Source organism: Chenopodium quinoa, unplaced genomic scaffold, assembly GCF_001683475.1.
Source record: "Chenopodium quinoa cultivar QQ74 unplaced genomic scaffold, ASM168347v1, whole genome shotgun sequence".
Taxonomy (NCBI): Eukaryota; Viridiplantae; Streptophyta; class Magnoliopsida; order Caryophyllales; family Amaranthaceae; genus Chenopodium; species Chenopodium quinoa.
The window spans coordinates 6,867,767-6,886,252 of NW_018745000.1; the positions used below are offsets into that span (position 1 = coordinate 6,867,767).

An 18,486-nucleotide genomic window follows, 5' to 3' on the forward strand; every position below is an offset into this window, starting at 1 on the left:
GAGGTTCAGAAGTTAACAGGTTGTCTGGCGGCCTTGGGAAGATTTCTAAGCCGATCAGGCGACAAATGCCTATACTTTTTCCAGGCAATTAAGAAAAAGGCAAGGTTTGAATGGGGGCCGGATGCTGAGGCCGCCTTCCAGAAATTAAAAGTTCACTTGCATTCCTTGCCGAGGCTGGTCAGCCCTTTGCCCAAAGAGGTTCTCTACATGTACCTGGTCGTCTCTGATCATGCGTTAAGCGCTGTTCTCCTTGCTAAAAGGGACGACTGTCAGCTCCCGGTCTACTTTGTCAGTCACGTACTGAAAAATGCCGAGTTGAGAATCCCCTAGTGGAGAAATTTGGTCTTGCACTCTTCATGGCTGTTAAAAAATTGAAGCCCTACTTTTTGGCACATGCAGTCGTCGTGTATACAGACCAACCTATCAAGCGGCCACTGACCATCATGGAGTCGTCAGGCCGAATGATCAAATGGGCCATAGAAATACAGAGCCTCGAAGTTACTTTCGAGCCTAGAAAAGCAGTGAAGGGGCAAGCCTTTGCTGACTTTATTGTAGAGATGACTCGTCCTCCTAACTCTCAAGTTCCAGACCAAGTATGGAAGGTATATGTGGACGGAAGCTCTACTTCAAATGGTTGTGGAGCAGGCGTCATATGTCAGTCGCCAGAGGGCGACATGTACGAGTATGCTCTACGCTTCAGTTTTCAGGCTTCAAACAATGAGGCAGAATATGAAGCTTTACTAGCCGGGATCCGCATGTGCAAGGCGGCAGGGGCAAGAAAAATAGACGCCTGTTCCGATTCACAATTGATAGTGAGTCAGTACAATGGCGAATACGAAGCAACCCATCCGGCCATGATCAAGTATTTACAGGCGGTCCGACAAGCAGTCGGCTCCCTTGAGGATTTCCATCTGATCCAAGTGCCGAGATCAGAAAACAACCAGGCGGATGCACTGTCAAAATTAGCATCATCCGCCTCCTCTGATACTCCTCGAACTGTTTTTTGGGAAGTAATGGAGAAGAGAAGCATCGAAGAAAACCCTATTGGAATCCTAGACAGAAGCTCAACCTGGATGGATTCAATCAGGGCATATCTGACAAACGGTACACTGCCGGATGATACTCAACAGGCGGCAGCACTGAAAAAACGAGCCACCTGTTTTGAAATGATAAAGGGAGAACTTCACAAAAAGGGGTACCTTCAACCCTTCTTAAAGTGTGTTACTCCAGAAAAGGGACGAGAGATACTAGACGATCTTCACTCTGGTTACTGTGCTTCTCATATAGGTGGTAGGATGCTTGCTCAAAGGGCAAGGCGGCAGGGCTACTTTTGGCCTACTTTGGAAGCAGATGCAATGGAGATGGTGAAAAAATGTGACAAGTGCCAAAGGTTTGGCAAACTAATTCACCGTCCGGCTACTGACCTCACTACCATTCACAGCCCACTACCGTTTGCTAAGTGGGGCATGGACATTCTGGGTCCATATACGCCTGCTACAGGCGGAAGGAGGTACATACTTGTTGCCGTCGACTACTTCACTAAATGGGTAGAGGCGGAGGCTGTAAAGGGAATCAAGACGAAAGATGTAATTTCATTCATTTGGAAAAACGTCATCACTCGGTTCGGGGTTCCCATGTCTATGGTTTTTGATAATGGTCCCCAATTTGAGACGCCTGTTCTCAAAAGCTGGTTGGGTGATCAAGGAATTGCAAACTACTTTGCATCTGTCGGCCGTCCACAAGCAAACGGCCAGGTAGAAGCCTTTAATAAAATCATCTCAGACGGTCTCAAGAAAAAGATTGAACGAGCAGGCGGACTATGGGCGGATGAACTACCACATGTTTTCTTGGCCATTAGGACGACTGAAAAAGGGGCGACTGGAGAAACTCCATTCCTCCTAACTTACGGTGCGGAAGCTGTTCTTCCAATAGAACACTACGAGCCGACTCTTCGAGTAATGCTATATGACGAAGAGGCAAACTGGGAAGCCATGCGCCTGGCATTAGACTCACTTCCTGAAAAGAGGGGCAATGTTGTCTTGCGCCATGAGATCTATCGCCTGAGAATGACTAGATCATACAACAAAAAAGTACACAGGCGTCCACTCAAAGTAGGGGACTTTGTACTTAGAAAAATGGAAGCAGTTGGTAGGGCTAATGAGTCTGGCAAACTAACTCCCAACTGGGAAGGACCCTACCGAATCTATGAGGAAGTCAGGGACGGTACCTACCGTCTGGAAACACCAGACGGACAACCGTTGCCTCGAACTTGGAATGTAGATAATCTTAAGAAATATTTCTTTTGAATGATGTAAATAGTCAAGAGCTACTTAATAAAAGTGCACTTACTATTAAAATTTGTACTAAGAGGGGCACGCTTAGTAACAAATAGTCGGCTACTCTCCGTGTTTAATTTTACTTACGAGGGGCATGCCGTTTGTACCTTTACAGTCGGCTACTCTCCATTGAGTTTTTCACTCTATCTTCAGAGGGGCATGCCGTCTGTACCTTTACAGTCGGCTACTCTCCATTGAGTAATTCACTCACAATAGGGGCATGTCGTCTGGGCATATAGTCGGCTACTCTCCATAAGAAGATGGCCGACTGGTTCCAAACACATAGCCACCCCCCTAATACTTAGCTAAAAAGATTAGGGCCTGGCCGACCCTGTGCCTAACAGGCGGCTACCCTCCTTTTACTTAGCACCTACGTTCACCAAGAACTTACCAAGGCCACAGGCCGAATGATCAGACCAGGCGCCAAGCCAACTGATCAAATCTACAAAACTAATACGACCTGTCCCAACATCATAGCAGGCGTCCGACGGCATCCCTTCGGATGAAATTCGTCGCAGAGAGCAGCTCCCTTTTGGGTGGAACATTGTTCTATAAACTAATTACACGGCCCCTATACGACTGTCCCCAAGGGCAACCACGTAGCCTTTTTTGAGACAAGGATAACTCTATCACTAACCAAACCAGTGGTAGCAGTTGACATCTGAGTCAGATGACCGCCTGTATTACTTGGGATAAATGCAGGGGGTACCTATTGAGTTAATAGCCAACAAACATTGGCGAATCAAGGGGTCTAGCCGGCCTACGCCGCCTGGTACCTCTACTTCTCAAACAAAAGTGACGGCGACTGAGTAACTCCAACGTTAACTCATAGTCACTCCCTCAAATTTGGTATGGAACCTAAAAGGTTTGAGTCGTCCGCCTGTTTTTAACAAACAGGGGCACTCAAACCCCTATTCCTACTAGGTAACCTATTGAGTTAATAGCCAATAAACATTGGCAAATCAATGGGATCAGCCGGCCTCCGCCGCCTGGTACCTCTACTACTCAATCTAGATTGTGACGAAGACTAAGTAACTCCTATGTTAACTTAATAGTCACTCAAACTTAGTATGGAGCCTAAAAGGTATAAGTCGTCCGCCTGTTTTTAACAAACAGGGGCTCTCAACCACTACTCTTGCTAGGTTAAAAAATTATTAAAAAATTATGAGTTAAAAGCCAACAACATTGGCAATAAAGGGAAACAACCGGTACCCGCCGCTTGTTATCTCTACTACTCAATTCCTTGGCGACTAGGTAATACTCTATTTACTTGGTCAGACCACTTTCCTACTTGGTTAAATTTACAAATGACAGGCCCGCCTGCCTAAAAAGGATCCAGACAAAATAGTTCGAATACCGATTGGATAAATGGCCGACTGATCGTCTATCCTGGAAACAGACAACCAGTCGTCCAGGGGCATAGGCGGCGTACTAACTATCCGTACATGTCTGCAACGTTCGGCCATGTAAAACAGTCGGTCTAGTAAACAATTGGATATTAGATATGGAATACTTAGACAAATTTGAAGCAAAACAAAAATTCATTAAAAATAAGCCGGTCATTAAAGACCAGCAAAATATTCAAAGCCCCGGCCCCCTGGACGGGAAAATACAAAGCAAACGGCACGAAGGCCGTGGAAAGAATACATAGAGCTTAAGAAGGGGGCAGTTCAGTATTAGCAGCTGCCGCCTGGTCAGCACTCTTCTTGCTGGACTCGGCTTCAGCTGCATCCTTTTTTGAGGCCTTACCCCCTAGCGGCACAAGCGCCACTACCGGCTCCTCCTCCTCCAACGCTTCCCCCAACGCCTCTTCTTCAGCAGCCGCCAGGATCTCCTGATTATATGTTTCCGAACACTGGCGGTACGTTCTTTCCCAAGAGGCAAAGTCGGCACTGGGGAAGAGGCGGCCCCAGGTCATGCGCTGGATTTGAGCGGAGTCTTCCATCATCTCCCGGACCAGCTCTTTCTTCTCTTGCTCGGCCTTTTCCGAGAGCTCTTGGGTAAGACTCTTCTCCTGGGTCACCAGGCGTTCCTTTACGCTGGCCAAGGATTTCTCCATGGCTTCGTAAGAGTACATTTTCAGGCGAAGAGGTTTCAGCTCGGCCTTGAGATTTGTGATGGTCGCCTCCAGCTCGTCATTCTTCTTCTGGGCCGCCTCTAACTGAGCCCGAACAGCGGCGGTAGCCTGCGCCTGATAATAAAGAATATCAATGGTCAGTACTTCATTTTGGGCAATTTGAAACATTGCCTTATCACAGTCAGAGGCGGCCATAGCTTTTGCAGCCTTTACCTCTTTGTTCTTCCGATCAAGCGGCTTGCGAAGGCCGTTAACTCGGAGCAGGGCCTAAGTACAAAAAAAACAGGCGTCAGTTTCCAAACAAAAAAGAAAACAGGCGTCCAGAAATTCAAATACTCAAAAATATGCTAAGTATACCTCAGCAAGGACCCCTGCAATCCCGTCAAGGTCAAGGGTGCCGACACCCCTGACCGCCTCCCTTTCAGCTGGAGGAACTGCCCTGATCATAGACTTGGCCATCTCAACCAAGTCAAGCTCCTGGGGGCCGGCTGCATCAAGCATAAACAAACGGATTAGACTTAGTAACAAAGGGAGCAAGTCTAAAATTTACAAGGACAACTGCATACCTCTAGGCGGCCCAGTTGGAGTTTTAGAAGAAGTGGCCGGCTGTTTCTCAGCCGCCACCTGTTTCATGGCAGAACCAGGAGAGCTCCCAACAGTCGTCTTCCAGGCCTTGGGGTCCGGCTGTTGGGAAGATGAAGCTCTTGGAGCACCCGTCTAAAAAAGAAGAAAAAAGTCAGTATATGCATAAACACTCCAAAAAGAGGGTGAAAGGTTCGGAGCTCGCCAAGGGTGCCCCCTTCTTGGGGGAGTCGGTTGAAGCTTGTTGCATAATAGAGGCCCGCAACATGGCCGCCGCAGTCTTGGAGGCGGTGATTTTGCTCATGGCGTCAGCTGCAAAAACAAACAGCAAAGTTAATAAAAGATAAACAACAAATGTATGGAACAACAGAGTATTCGACAGGCCGACTACCTCTTGAGCACCGACTGCTGAGGCCGCAGGCGGCCAAAAAGTACTCGTCATAGAGCCACTTGAAGCTCGGGACGCAGTGCAGGGGTACTTGCTCTCGTACCCCTAAAGTAGAGTCGACCCTCGACTCTACTTTAAAGAGTCCTTTATCAAGGATCTCTTTCTTAGCCTTGGGGGGAACAGGCGGCATGCTACGGCCGCCTGCAAGAAGGGGCGGATTCCTGTTCCACCTATTGAAGCGCTTGTTCTGCTCAATGTCTGAACTCTCAATGATGAGGAAGGTGCTCCGCCAGTCCTTCCACTTGTTTGCTTACCTCTTGTCATGAGGTAGCCCCTGTGGCTTGTCAATTGATACCTGCCGGTACCGCCTGTCTTAGGGGTCCGGCTGAGATAGTTCATATGGGCGAAAGCCTCGAAGCTCGGCTCCACCCCGTGCAATTCGCACCCGGCCACATAGCCGAGCACGTTGACCCAGGAGTTTGGGGCTAACTGCCATAACCCCAACTCATACCCATCCAAAATCCGCTGAACAGCCGGATGTAATGGGAAGCGAAGCCCTGCCTTGATGGCCGCCTCGTAGCAGCCAAAGCAGGAGCTTTCATAACTGGAACCAGCCGGCTAGACGACTGTGTCTTCTGGATCCGGCACAAACACTAGAAAGTCGGGGCCCATGGTGTGGTTTGCAATAAAGCTCTCCACTTTCTCTTGCATGGCTGTGATTCGGCCCCGAGGTACCGTGCAGTAGTAGGGGGTATTTAGCTCTCGGTAAGAGGCGGATGGTTCCGCCCAATTGTCCCCCTTCTCAACTGCGTGAGAAAGTCTCGCCTCTTGCAGGCGGCTGTTTTTCTCTTCTGTACCCAAAGAAGCATGGCCAAAAGAGCTTGACTCGGAATCGTCCTCCGACGAGTCTGAAGAGGACGACTCCTCCCCTCTCCCGGAGGGGCCCGCCTCCTCTCTTTGAAAAGGAGCAGATTTGTTAACTGTTAAATGGGAAGGGGTCACTATGACTCCCCCCACAGAATTGCCGGCATCCAGGCCGCCTTGTTTCACTTCCACATCTGGCGCCTGGTCAGATGTTTCACTAATCGGCACCCTGTGGGAGGAGCCGTCTGAATTTGAGATCCTAGCTGTCTTTTTCGTTCTGGCCATCCTGCTCTGCATAGACACAGATACAGTCGGACTTTGTATAAAGGGCAAAGATGGGTCCAGAAAAGGGCAGGCGGCACTCTTAGTCCTAGATTCAGCCGTCCCCGGTGACCGGCTGATCACTAACCTAGGTCGTGTCGTGTGCTTCCGTGATGCCATTTCAGAAAATAAAAAGAAAATTAAGAGTAAGAGACTGAGTTACCTGAACGAGTGACGGTTGATGAAGTTCTGGAAATCCGGTGCAGTCGGCTTGTCAGAACAGGCGGTAGGCAGAAAAGGTCCAAAATGTCAGAGCAAGTTCAGGGGTCCGAATGTTCTCAAAAAGTTCTCAAAGTGTGAAAATGACTCAAGACAACTCTCCCTTATATAGGCGAAGTGAGAAGGCGAAGGGTCACTTTCAGAATTCAAAATTTGGGCGGGAAAATCTCTCGTCCTTTCGCCGACTGACACCTGTAGAAGGTGGCTGCCTGTTACAGTGCGACACCTGTCACAGGTAACACGTGACCAATCACGTGCCACCTGTGAGGGGCAAATGATTAGGGGATTTTGCTCCCACCAATCGAAATGCGCCACGTGGGCCAATCAGGACCTGCCAAGTGTCCCCTAGTTGGAACTGTCAGGGCTTGCCACGTGGCACGCGCTTATTCGTCCACCTTGGACCTGTTATGTCACGACATGTGGCATACTCCATGCCTAATGGAGAAACCGGCCACCCAGGCCCAACTTCCGAGGGAAGCCCAATCGGCCCTAGGTTAACCTAAACCTAGGATGGGCACGTTTCCCAAGGTTATAAATACCTCCCTTAATCCTCATTAAGGGGGATTACAAAAAGAGAACACAGAAACATTACGGAAAAACACATTAATTACACACAGTAATAATCGGCTGATCTCGCTAACAAAGCAGATTACCTACATTAAACACTCTCACCTAGAGAGACCAAATCACTTTAATTTCCGCATTAATTACTCCTTAATCAGGTACTAACTTGACCGTTGGAGGCGGAGCTCACAGGAGTCTCCATTATTTTGCAGGTACAGGCGTCCGGTTCCAGTCTCGGAATTGTAACTCTCCCGCAGGACATCAGAAAACCCCGAAACACTAACAATTTCCATTTTTTTTTTGGAACAATGCAAATAGCTAACAATTGGCCAAAGCAGTTAACAGCTCAAAGCTAATTGTCAAATAGAGCCATATTAATCATGTTTGGCTTGAGTTGTATCTTAGTTATTTTGGTTATATCAATCATGTTTGGATATGATTGACTTGCATCTTAGGTTATCTTGAATATCTCATTTTTATTTAAGACGTTAGCTAGGGTCCTGTACAACATGCAATTTTACCAAATTTTATATAAGATTTACAACAATTTGTAGTTCAACATTTTTTGTTTAACAAATTTGTGTATGATAATGCTTTGAAAATTTCTAAATGATAAATTTTAAGTCGCTGTCTATATGATATTAAAATTTAAAATTCTGGATTTCTTCTTACAATATCTACTTAATTTTCTATCTATAAGTAGTTGTAAAAAGAAAAACGAAATTAAGGGCCTTTTTGATAGTCAAGGAGTTTGGAGAGAGGATGAAAGTCAACTGGAAGACATCGTGCAAAGTTTCTATCAAGATCTTTTCACAGCAGGGACCCCTTCTAGTGCATCGCGTGATAATGTTCTTGAGGCGGTAGAAAATATTATCCCTCCGGAGATCAATGATGAGTTGCTTAGGCCATATTCGAAAGAGGAAATTTTTGTTGCCCTTAATCAAATGCACCCTTGTAAGGCTTCGGGATCCGATGGTATGCATGCTATCTTTTATCAAAAATTTTGGCATATTATTGGTGATGATGTCTCTAGGCTTGTTAGTAGTAATTTGCAGGGAAATGAGTCTTTTGGTCCTGTTAATAATACTAATATTGCTCTTATTCTCGAAGTTAATTCCCCTTCCTCTACGGGGGAATTTAAACCAATTGCATTGTGTAATGTAGGGTATAAAATAGCTTCTAAGCAATGGTGATGCGGCTAAAAAATATTCTTGGAGTTGTCTCGGAAAATCAGAGTGCCTTTGTTCCGGGGGGACTCATCACGAACAATGTATTAATTGCTTTAGAGCTTTTCCATACTATGAAGACTAGGTGCAAAAGGAAAAAGAGGATGATTTCGATGAAATTGGATATGAGCAAGGCCTATGTCAGAGTTGAGTGGAATTTTCTGGAAAAATTCTTTCTGAAATTGGGATTTGCAGGTAAGTGGGTTGATTCTGTGATGGATTGTGTGACTTTGGTCTCTTACTCTTTTATTGTCAATGGTGGTGTGTGTGGTTTTGTGACTCCATTCCGTGGACTTAGATAAGGAGATCCCTTATCTCCTTATTTATTTATTCTTGTTGTTGATTCTTTTTCTGGCCTTTTGAAGAAAGAAGTGGCGGATGGTTCTCTCCATGGTGCTAGAGCTAGCTGGAGGGACCCGAAAATTTCTCATTTACTTTTTGCAGACGACAATCTACTTTTTGCAAGAGCCAAGAAGAGAATGCTCGAAATTGTTGAAATTCTCAACACATATGAAGCAGCTTCCTGACATAAAATTAACTATGACAAATCGGAGGTCTTGTTTAGCAAGGGTATAAGTACGTCAATGCAAGAGGAACTACTTGAGATTTTGGCAATGAGTAGGGTGGATACTCATGGAAAATACTTAGGTATTCCCACTATTATTGGAAGATCGAAGAGGATGGTTTTTATGGCTATGAAAGATAGAATTTGGAAAAAGTTGAGCGAATGGAAAGAAAAATTCTTGTCTCGTGCAGGGAAAGAAATTCTCCTCAAATCTGTAATTCAAGCAATTTCCACGTACTTAATGGGTGTTTATAAATTGCCGGCAAGTGTAATTCAAGACATTAATTCTATGATGGAAAAATTTCTTTGGGGGAGCTGTGATGAGAGCCGCAAGGTTCATTGGAAAAGCTGGAGTGATTTATACACCCCAAAGTGTCTAGGAAGGCTGGGATTCAGAGATCTACGTGTTTTCAATGAAGCACTACTTGGCAGACAAGCTTGGCGCTTAGTGAAGTTCCATAACTCTCTTCTCGACAAGTCGTGGGTGCAAAATACTACCCAAACTGGAGTTTTTTGGAGTCAAATTTGGGTTATGCTGGTAGTTATTCCTGAAATAGTATCTAGTCTTCGAAAGGGCTGCTCAAAGAAGGAATTATATGGCGTATTGGTAATGGTGCTTCTGTCAATGTTTAGTGCGATCCTTGGGTAGACACCGGCTCTAGCAGATTTATTTCTACTACTAGATCAGACGACTTTGAGTTGGTAAGTGAGTTGATCGATCATAACAGAAGGGAGTGGAATGATTCCTTCATTTTAAGCAGCTTCAATGAGTTGTATGCTCATAGTATACTATCAATTCCTTTGAGCTGCTGCCCTTCTGCAGATATAGTGACATGGGCCTTCTCCATGGACGGTTTTTACTCGGTAAAGACAGCTTACATGCTCGGCAAAACATGTAATCTGGACGACTTTCACAGAACCTGGGTGGAAATATGGCAGCTAGATGTTAATCCGAAAGACCGCCATTTCCTTTGGAGAATTTTCACTAGAACATTACCGGTTAGAGCTTGTTTCGGTAAAAACAATAGGACCTTCGACAGGTCCTTCGGATGAGTGGAGATGAAGCCCAATTCGAGTGATGACCGAATTGGGGTTTCCTGCACAGCAGAGCAAACGTAAACTGGCCTCAGGGGTTGTGCCGAGGAAGGCCCCTCCAATGCCGAAGTCAGTACGATTGTCAGATAATGAGAGAAAAGCTATGCAGGAGAGTTTTGTTACTTGAGGCAATATGAGTGAATGAATCTGAATTTGCATAAGTGTGAGTTTTTATACCTTGCTCCAATTGAATGGAGTGGGCTTGAGGAGTCAAATGGGCTGCCATTTGACTGGGCTTCATTGACTTGACTTGGCACATAGGTCAGAGGGTTAGACCTTGCCTATTGGGCTTTGTTTTATTTTCATTTATGGACTAGGCCCAAATACAATTTATTTGGACCCCAAACAACTTGCCCCCCAGACCCGATTTGTGAGGATAATAGGTCGGGTTTTCAGCTGCCGAGAGATTTGGAGGGAAATAAATGAAAATAATTTGAATTTTGTTTGAGGAATTTGTACGGTTTTTAACCGTTAATTTATACTTAACCAACCTTAATGAAAGTTGATTAAGGATGGGGAAGTGGAAAGAATTTAATGGGAAGTTAATTTTGGCGGTTACAATTAAGTGGGAAGAATTTGAGTAGCCACGAATGGAAATAGTGCTTAGTGGGTTATTAGTATTCCTTTAATTTCCGGAAACTGAATCCCAGAACATACATAAGAGCACCCCCACTTCTTTTAATCTTCACTTTCACAAAATCGAATCCAGAACTCTCCAGACACGCGCATTACCCCAATTTCTCTTTTCGTTGTTTTCTCGCAATCCGAAGCTTTAAACTGAAATCCGATTCTCCGAACTAGTAGGTCGGCGAATTCCGAGTCTGAAGAAGGTAATTTTCTATCAATTTGCTTCGGTTTTCTTTGCTTTTCGAAATATTTTTACTTTTTCCCTTTTTTCGCACTTTTTGAACCTCCGTGAAACTGAAAATGTCCGGCGACCGCGGAAAAGAGCCCATTAGGCCCGAGTCGAGTGCCGAGGAGGAAGAGGAGGAAGTGCCGCAACTAATTTTGAGGCGGAATCGCCCTTTGGCGATGATGCCACCCCTTAGCGGCCCAAGATCCAAATGTTGGGGCCGCCACTTCAAGTGGCGCTGGCTTGAGGGTAGTGCCCTTGTCCAGCCGTCCACCTAGGGATTCAGCTGAGGCCAATACCTCTGGCCGAAGCGCGGCTTCGGCATCCAGGCCACTGACTCCCGAAGAACGGGAGTTGACCTCGGTCCAGGATAACGAGGGCAGTATGAGGGCTACGCCCTATTCTTGGTGGATCGAGAACGACACCCAGTACCATTTTGCCAAACAACTCGAGATATATTACGGCATCATGCAAGAGGATGGATACTGGTGTAGAATGCCTGATGCCAATGACAGGATTCATCGGCCCCCACCTGGGTACATCGGGGTCTACACCCGGCAATTGCAGAACGGGCTTCGATTTCCTGTCCACTCTTTCGTCATCAAATTACTGAACGGATACAACATATCCTTGTCTCAGCTGACCCCTTTGAGTGTCAAAAGGATTATGACCTATCTTTGGGTCTATTTATTTTGTGGATTTGAACTGAGCGTTCACTGTTTTTGGTGCATTCACAAGCTTGCGCCGAACACCCAATCTAGCCGATTTCATGGCCTAGGGTGGTGGCAAATAGAAGATGAGAAGGGATTTCTCACATCTTATCCGAACGACACATCGGATAAAAATTGGAGAGGGCAGTGGATCTGGATCCGAGTACCCTCTAATGAAGCTCATCCAAATTATTTCGGGGCTCCCCGTTTCCTGAGAAAACCAGACCCCGGAATGTCAAGCATCGGCCCCAATGAATTCAACGAACTTGATCATCTCCAAATGGAATTATTTGGCCGAAATAAAATGACTGTTACTGGCCGAATGGCCAACGTGCCGAGCACTTAGTTTCCCTGTTTTCATTACATCTTCCAGGAGAAGATGCTCGCTGTCGTCGACCTCAGCCGAAGAGACCAAGGCGGTAAGGGGAATTCGGCTGGGGCCGAAGTCTTTTAATGCTTTTATTCTTTTTGTTGCTTGCTGACTTGCGAACTTTACTTTTTTCAGCTGAACTTATCTTCGTTTTCTTTTAACTTTTCAGAGTTGTATGAAGCGAACTCGGGCATTGATTACGAGGTGCTCGGAATCAGCGACGAGAGGGAACCACTCACTAATACGCCGAAGATAACAGAGGTTAAAGATCGGCCACTTGCCCTCCAGCCGAGGAAACTTGAAATTGTCAGCGCCTTAGAGTATCAAAGTCAGAAGGCCTGGCATAAAAAAATTGACCATTTCTTCCTTCACTTGGCTGAAGAAGTTGATGCTGCTGAAGCTGCTTCTACTCCGCAAACCGAAGCAGGGCCCTCCGCCTCAGCTGCTGAGGCAGGAAGAAAGGAAGCAAATAAGGAAGAGGCCCACAACTACGAGTATCTGCTAGATACTACGGTGAGTTTCCTACTACACTTTCAATTTGCGAGAGATTCTACGATTTTTCTGAGTGTGTAGCTTCAGCTTAAATATGCATGCTATACCCAGATTTCTTAACTTGTAAGAATTTTTGTCGAGTATAAATCTTCGGATGCATGTCTCATTCTACTTTGTTCAGCATGTTAGGACTTGAACGATTTGTAGAATCTCTATCAATCTTTTGTTGTGATTTGTCTGATTTGTGCAAATTTGCTAAGTATAAGGCTTCGACTGTGAGACCTGTGCTTATACTTTATGTGTGTTCTCTTCTTCTTCTTCTTATTTTTTTAACTCACACATGTATCTGCCCCCTTCTATCTCTTCTGCTTTAGTCCGACGAAGAGGAAGTAGAGAGAGAGGATTTGGCCGAAGCCTTCCCTGTCCCCAAATTTGCAGCCGAAGAGACCATGGCTGGTGGTTAGACGAGGATCCTTGTCCGTCCAGGACAGTTTAAGGCGCCAGAGCCACCTCCCAAAAAGCCTCGGCATGAAGAGGTCCAAGAAGAAGAAGAAGCGAGGGAAGTCACCTCTCCGTCTCGAGAGGTACTTATCGAAGTTGTTGAGCTGAGGACCCCTTCTTCACCTCCTCCTCGTGACTCTGGGATGTTCTCAGAGAATATCCAGCAAGAGGTGGATGCGCTGAATATCCACGCCGAGGATATTGCTACTGTTGAGGTCGAACCGTAGATGGCTGAAGCCGAAGGGCCTAAAAATGAAGAAGTGCCCTCCGTCTCTGCTGCGGATTCATTCAAGACATTCCAGTCTTTGGACATGGGTTTTGGCTCAGCGCCCTTGGTCCCCACTCCAGAACGTGTTCAGGCCTTGTTCGAGTCCAGGCGTGATTCAGCCAGTGCTTATTTCGGCAATCTGGCCAACTTATCGGCGCTAGATAAGGCCAGGGCTTGGATTGCGGGCGCCGCTGCCGAGGCTGCCGAGCCTCTTGATAAGGTGTCGAATCCCTTCCTAGAGAACCAGATGTTGCTGATGCAGGTGAGTTCCAATACAAAATTTTCTCTAAATTTCCCTTTCTTAATATATACCATTCTATATATGTATATTTTTTTAGCAAATTTTTCTAAGTGTTGGGCCTCGGCTGATCTCTGATTTTGCTGACTGGTTGATATTTTACAGGTTGTTCATAATCATTTCCTAGCCGTGGAAATGAATGACGAGTTGCAGTCCAAAGCCGATAGGGCCGAAGAAGCTGAAAATCTGGCTCGGCTAGCCGAGCTGAAGCGGCTTAAGGCTGAAGAGGAGACCTCAGCTACGAAGCTGGAGATGCAAAGGATGGACGAGAATTTCCGCTCCTTTTGCCGAGGCCTAGAATAGACTGTCTTTCCTTGGATTGAAGAGGGTCAGTCTCTGATGAAGGAATACAGAGCCGAGACCATTGCTGAGTTCAAGGCTCGTATCGAGAATAAGATGAAAGAAGAGGCTGAATCTCGGCGACCCCTAATTTCGGATCATGAAAGCCAAGTTGCTCTTATCCGTACCGAAGCTAAGGATAAGCAATCTGAGCTCGAAGCTGAGGTCCAGAAGCTGAAAAATACGCTAGAAGCTGAGAAGAAGGTATCTTCCAAGGCCTCATCTGATCTCGCTGTTGCTGAGGAATTGCTGAAGACCAGGATCTATACTGAGGCAGAATATGCTGAAGGATATGAAAATGGTTGGAGGGTTGCTCGGAAACTGGACTTCCATCTTGAGCCTAAAATTAATTGGGATCAGGCTGAGGCCTGGTCCATGGATCCAGAAGATGCTTACATGCATGAAGCCAGTCCAGCAGAGGTAGCCTTCCTGGCTCGGCAAGCTGAGGTTGAGAAAAAAGAGGAAGAAGCTGCGAAAGAGTTGAATGCCGCCCATCCTGCTTCCTCTTCAGCCTATGTTGATGCTTTGGCTGCCCCGAATGACGTTCCCAAGAATGCTAAAGCATAGGAATTCGGGCAGTCGTCTACTGAGTCCTGCGGATCAACGGGCACTTAACTTGTAAACGCTGCATCAGCTTTTGCCTATTCTCTTTTTGTTTCAGCCTTCCTATGTACAAACTATTTTAACTGTTTTTGTGTACTTTCGGTAGCTATGTTTTCCGCTTTGTGGGCGGCTGCCGACTTTGAATTTTCGTAAGATATTCTAAACCTGGTATTTGTAGTTCTAACTCAACATTTGTAGCTCTAGTTTTTCTGAATGGATGAAGTAGAATCTCAGCTCTTTCCTCTGAATTTGCCTGTTTGTATAGCCTTTGAACTTAATTGCTTTTTCTTGAATTTCTTCAAAATTTGGCTAAGTACAGAGTTTCAGCCTGGAAATATTTAGCTGAGAATTTTTCTTATTCCTTTATGCCTTGCCCCTTTTACTCGGATTTTTCTCGAAATTTCCCGAGTATTGAGCTTTGGCTTGGAGCTTGACATGTGAGTACCTCTTGCCCCCCCCCCCCAAAACTTTGAAGATAAGGTCTTCGGAGTTCTGAATTTATTGCTTTTGTTCTTTCGGCGTAGCCGAAGGTTTATTACCACATAACAGTTTGAACACTTATGTTTTTATTTCTTATATCCTGCCTGGTTTTAATTCATACGAGGGAACGACTATCTTGGACACAGTGCTATGGCAATGATCATCCTAAGTACAAGGCATCGTTATGCAATACTTCGGAGGTGTAATCATCACCCGGAATTGATTTGCCGAAGCACAGGGCATCATTATGCAATGCTTCAGGCCTTTTATCAATTCCTACTTTCGGTTATGTCTTAGACAAGCCTATGACCTCTTTGCCGAGAGCAACAAATCCGTCCGAGGTATAGTGCATCATTATGCAATACCTCGAGGTTCTAATTGTTACTCTCATATTGGCAGGTTCTTCGGCTTGCCAAAGTACAGTGCATCACTATGCAATACCTCGAACTGCACCGGGTGTAAACCTTGAATTTTTCAAAAACGACGAAGACAGAAATAATGAAGACATAATGAAATTGTGACTAATTGCGGCTCAAAGGCCTTTCATTGATTTGAAGAAAACATACTTACATCGATCTTTCTCCCACATTGGGCTTTTACACATGAAATTTCCTAAGTACATCAGCATTCCACTGATTTTTCAATTCAGTTCCATCTAACTGCCGAAGTCGATAAGTTCCTGGCTGGAGCTCATCATATATTTCATAAGGCCCTTCCCAGTTAGCCGAGAGTTTTCCATGGATGCGACTTTTCTGGACAGCAGCAGCATTCCGAAGAACAAGGTCCCCAACTTTAAGGAGCCTTGCCTGGACTCTTCGGTTATAGAACTTGCTGATTCTTTGTTTGTATGCTGCCATTCCGTCTCTGGTTGAATCTCGGATTTCCTCCGGGAAATCCAGGGATTTTTTCATGAGATGGTCATTTTCTTCGGCTGAGAACTGGTTGACCCGAAGACTTTCTGAGCCAATTTCAACTAGTAAAACAGCTTCGGATCCATACACAAATTCAAAGGGTGAATGCCCCGTTGTCTCTTTCTCTGTTGTCCGAAGCGACCATAGAGTTCCAGGAAGTTCCTCTATCCACTTGGACTTTTGATCCTCAACTCTCTTTTTGAGAGCGTTGAGTATTTGCTTATTTGCGGCTTCGGCTTGGCCATTACTCTGAGGATGGCAGACTGCCGAATATGCCAATTTTATTTCGAACTGATCAGTGTACCGCTTCAGCGGCAGATTGTCGAATTGCCTCCCGTGATCAAAGACAAACACCTTCGGGATGTCAAAGCGAGTAATGATATTCTGCCAGATAAATTTCCTGACAGTCTTCTTAGTTATGTTTGAAGCTGCTTCGGCCTCAATCCATTTACTGAAATAGTCAATGCCGACTAATTAGCCACTTTTTCTGGTAAGGAGCTTCAGGAAAAGGTCCCAAGATATCCAATCCCCATTGAGCAAAGGGAAGAGGAGCTAGGATTATCTAGAGGTCTCGCGACGGCCGATGGATGACTGGTGCGAATTTTTGGCATTTTTCACATTTTCTCACCAGCTCCTTAGCGTCCAAAATCATGGTTGGCCAATAGTATCCCGCCCTTAAAGCTTTGTGGGTGATAAGCGCTAAATCGGTCGCACAATTTAGGCTCATTCAAACGCATTTATAACAAACACCTCACTCAAACAAGTACAATGGCAAGCAAGGGTTCGATCCACGGAGAACGGGAGTCAATTGCTAAATAATCTTAACGCTCAAGCTAAATCGAAATCAAGGTATGAGTGGTGATTAACTAACAAACTACAACTAAAGGTTGAATTCAAGGGATTAAAACACTAGGGGAATGAGATTCACTCAACCAATAGCAATTAGGCAAATAGGGAGGAATAAGGATAATGGAATAGCAAAGACCACATGCAAGACCAACATCAAACGATATGAAAACAACTCAAATTACTAAGCTTAGATCCCTCATTAACTTAACAACAAAAGATACATAATCATATTGCAATAGGTAATGAAACATTCAACTCACATTCACATGTCGAACCAAACATTTCATGCCATCAAGTTCAATAATCTAGGTTAATTACTCCTATCATGAAGAACTAACAAGCAGTCCCATATAATGAAATTTAATCGCAATCCATCATCAAAATCACTCCCAAACTCACATAATCACCAATAGGTTGAGTTTCACCCAACCCCTAGCCAAGAGGACTACTCACAATTCATTGTGAGTAACATGCCAATTCCAAGTTTGGATTATAAGTAATTCTAAAATTTGGGGAAAAGTGATTATCTATGGACAAAGCTAACATGCAACAACAATATATCAAGATTGAGAGATAATCAAGTGACTTACAATACAAAAATAAAATCAGAAAATAATGAAGGACAAATGAAAGAAGTTACTATTGAAGCTTCAAGAATGTTGGATAATTGCTGAAATTCTGAAAATAAATCTTGAAATTTGCTTCTACAAATGATTAGATTTTGAGAGTTTCTAAAACTAAATCAACTAATTTAATGAATTTGCTAACAAAGAGAGAGTATTTTTGCTAAAAACTATTCTAAAAATGTATGCCGCTCTCCCTCTCTCCTCCTTGCTGTTTTAATCAGATTTTAGGTTATGGGTCGCAGCAGATAGGCGCGCCCGCGCTGAACAACGGCGCGCCCGCGCTCTAGATGGTGGCGCGGCCGCTCCAAAATGGGTATCAAGGGATTGGGCCAGCTCAGCGCGCGCCCGCGCTAGGAAGAGGCGCGCCCGCTCCCAAAGTGGCGCGACCGCTACTGGTGTTGCTCACCCGCGCTGAACCGCTGGTGCAATATCTTCGATCCTTGTTCTAGTTCCTTCTCAATCTGAACCACCCGCAATAATTTGCAATTACAAAATAGGAAGGCAAAGCGTAGTACAACGAAGGAGGGGAGTAAAGACTACCTAAACCATATAAAAACACATTGCACAACACATAGGTAGACTACTTAAATTAGCTAAAACATAACAAAAGCACACTAGAATGAACCAAATTATTGCTAAAACTACTAGAAAAGACTACCCTAGGAGTGACATAAATGTCACTCATCATATTCTCCCAAGCTAAACCTTTGCTCGTCCTCGAGCAAAGCTAAAGACAAAGAAGAATAAGACGCAATTATTCAAACATGAGAAAATAGAAAAGAAAGGAAAAGGTGTATACACTAACTCACTTTCGTAGGAATCATTGTTGTTTTTAGCATAAACAACAAGCCATATAAACCTCAAAGTCGCCAATGAGGACGAGTATGCTCTCGTGGGGGTTTCCAAAGAGTTTAACCCACAACTCTTGGCAACATGCTCAAAACAATTC

At 45.0% G+C, this 18,486-nt stretch overlaps 1 protein-coding gene across 1 annotated transcript; it reads left to right on the forward strand.

Annotated features, from left to right (window-relative positions):
* The first annotated feature begins 9,161 nt into the window (after positions 1-9,161).
* On the forward strand, positions 9,162-9,791 carry LOC110707615. The gene has a single exon (XM_021885642.1). The coding sequence runs from the start codon at positions 9,162-9,164 to the stop codon at positions 9,789-9,791; it is 630 nt and encodes a 209-aa protein (XP_021741334.1).
* The last annotated feature ends 8,695 nt before the right edge of the window (positions 9,792-18,486 follow it).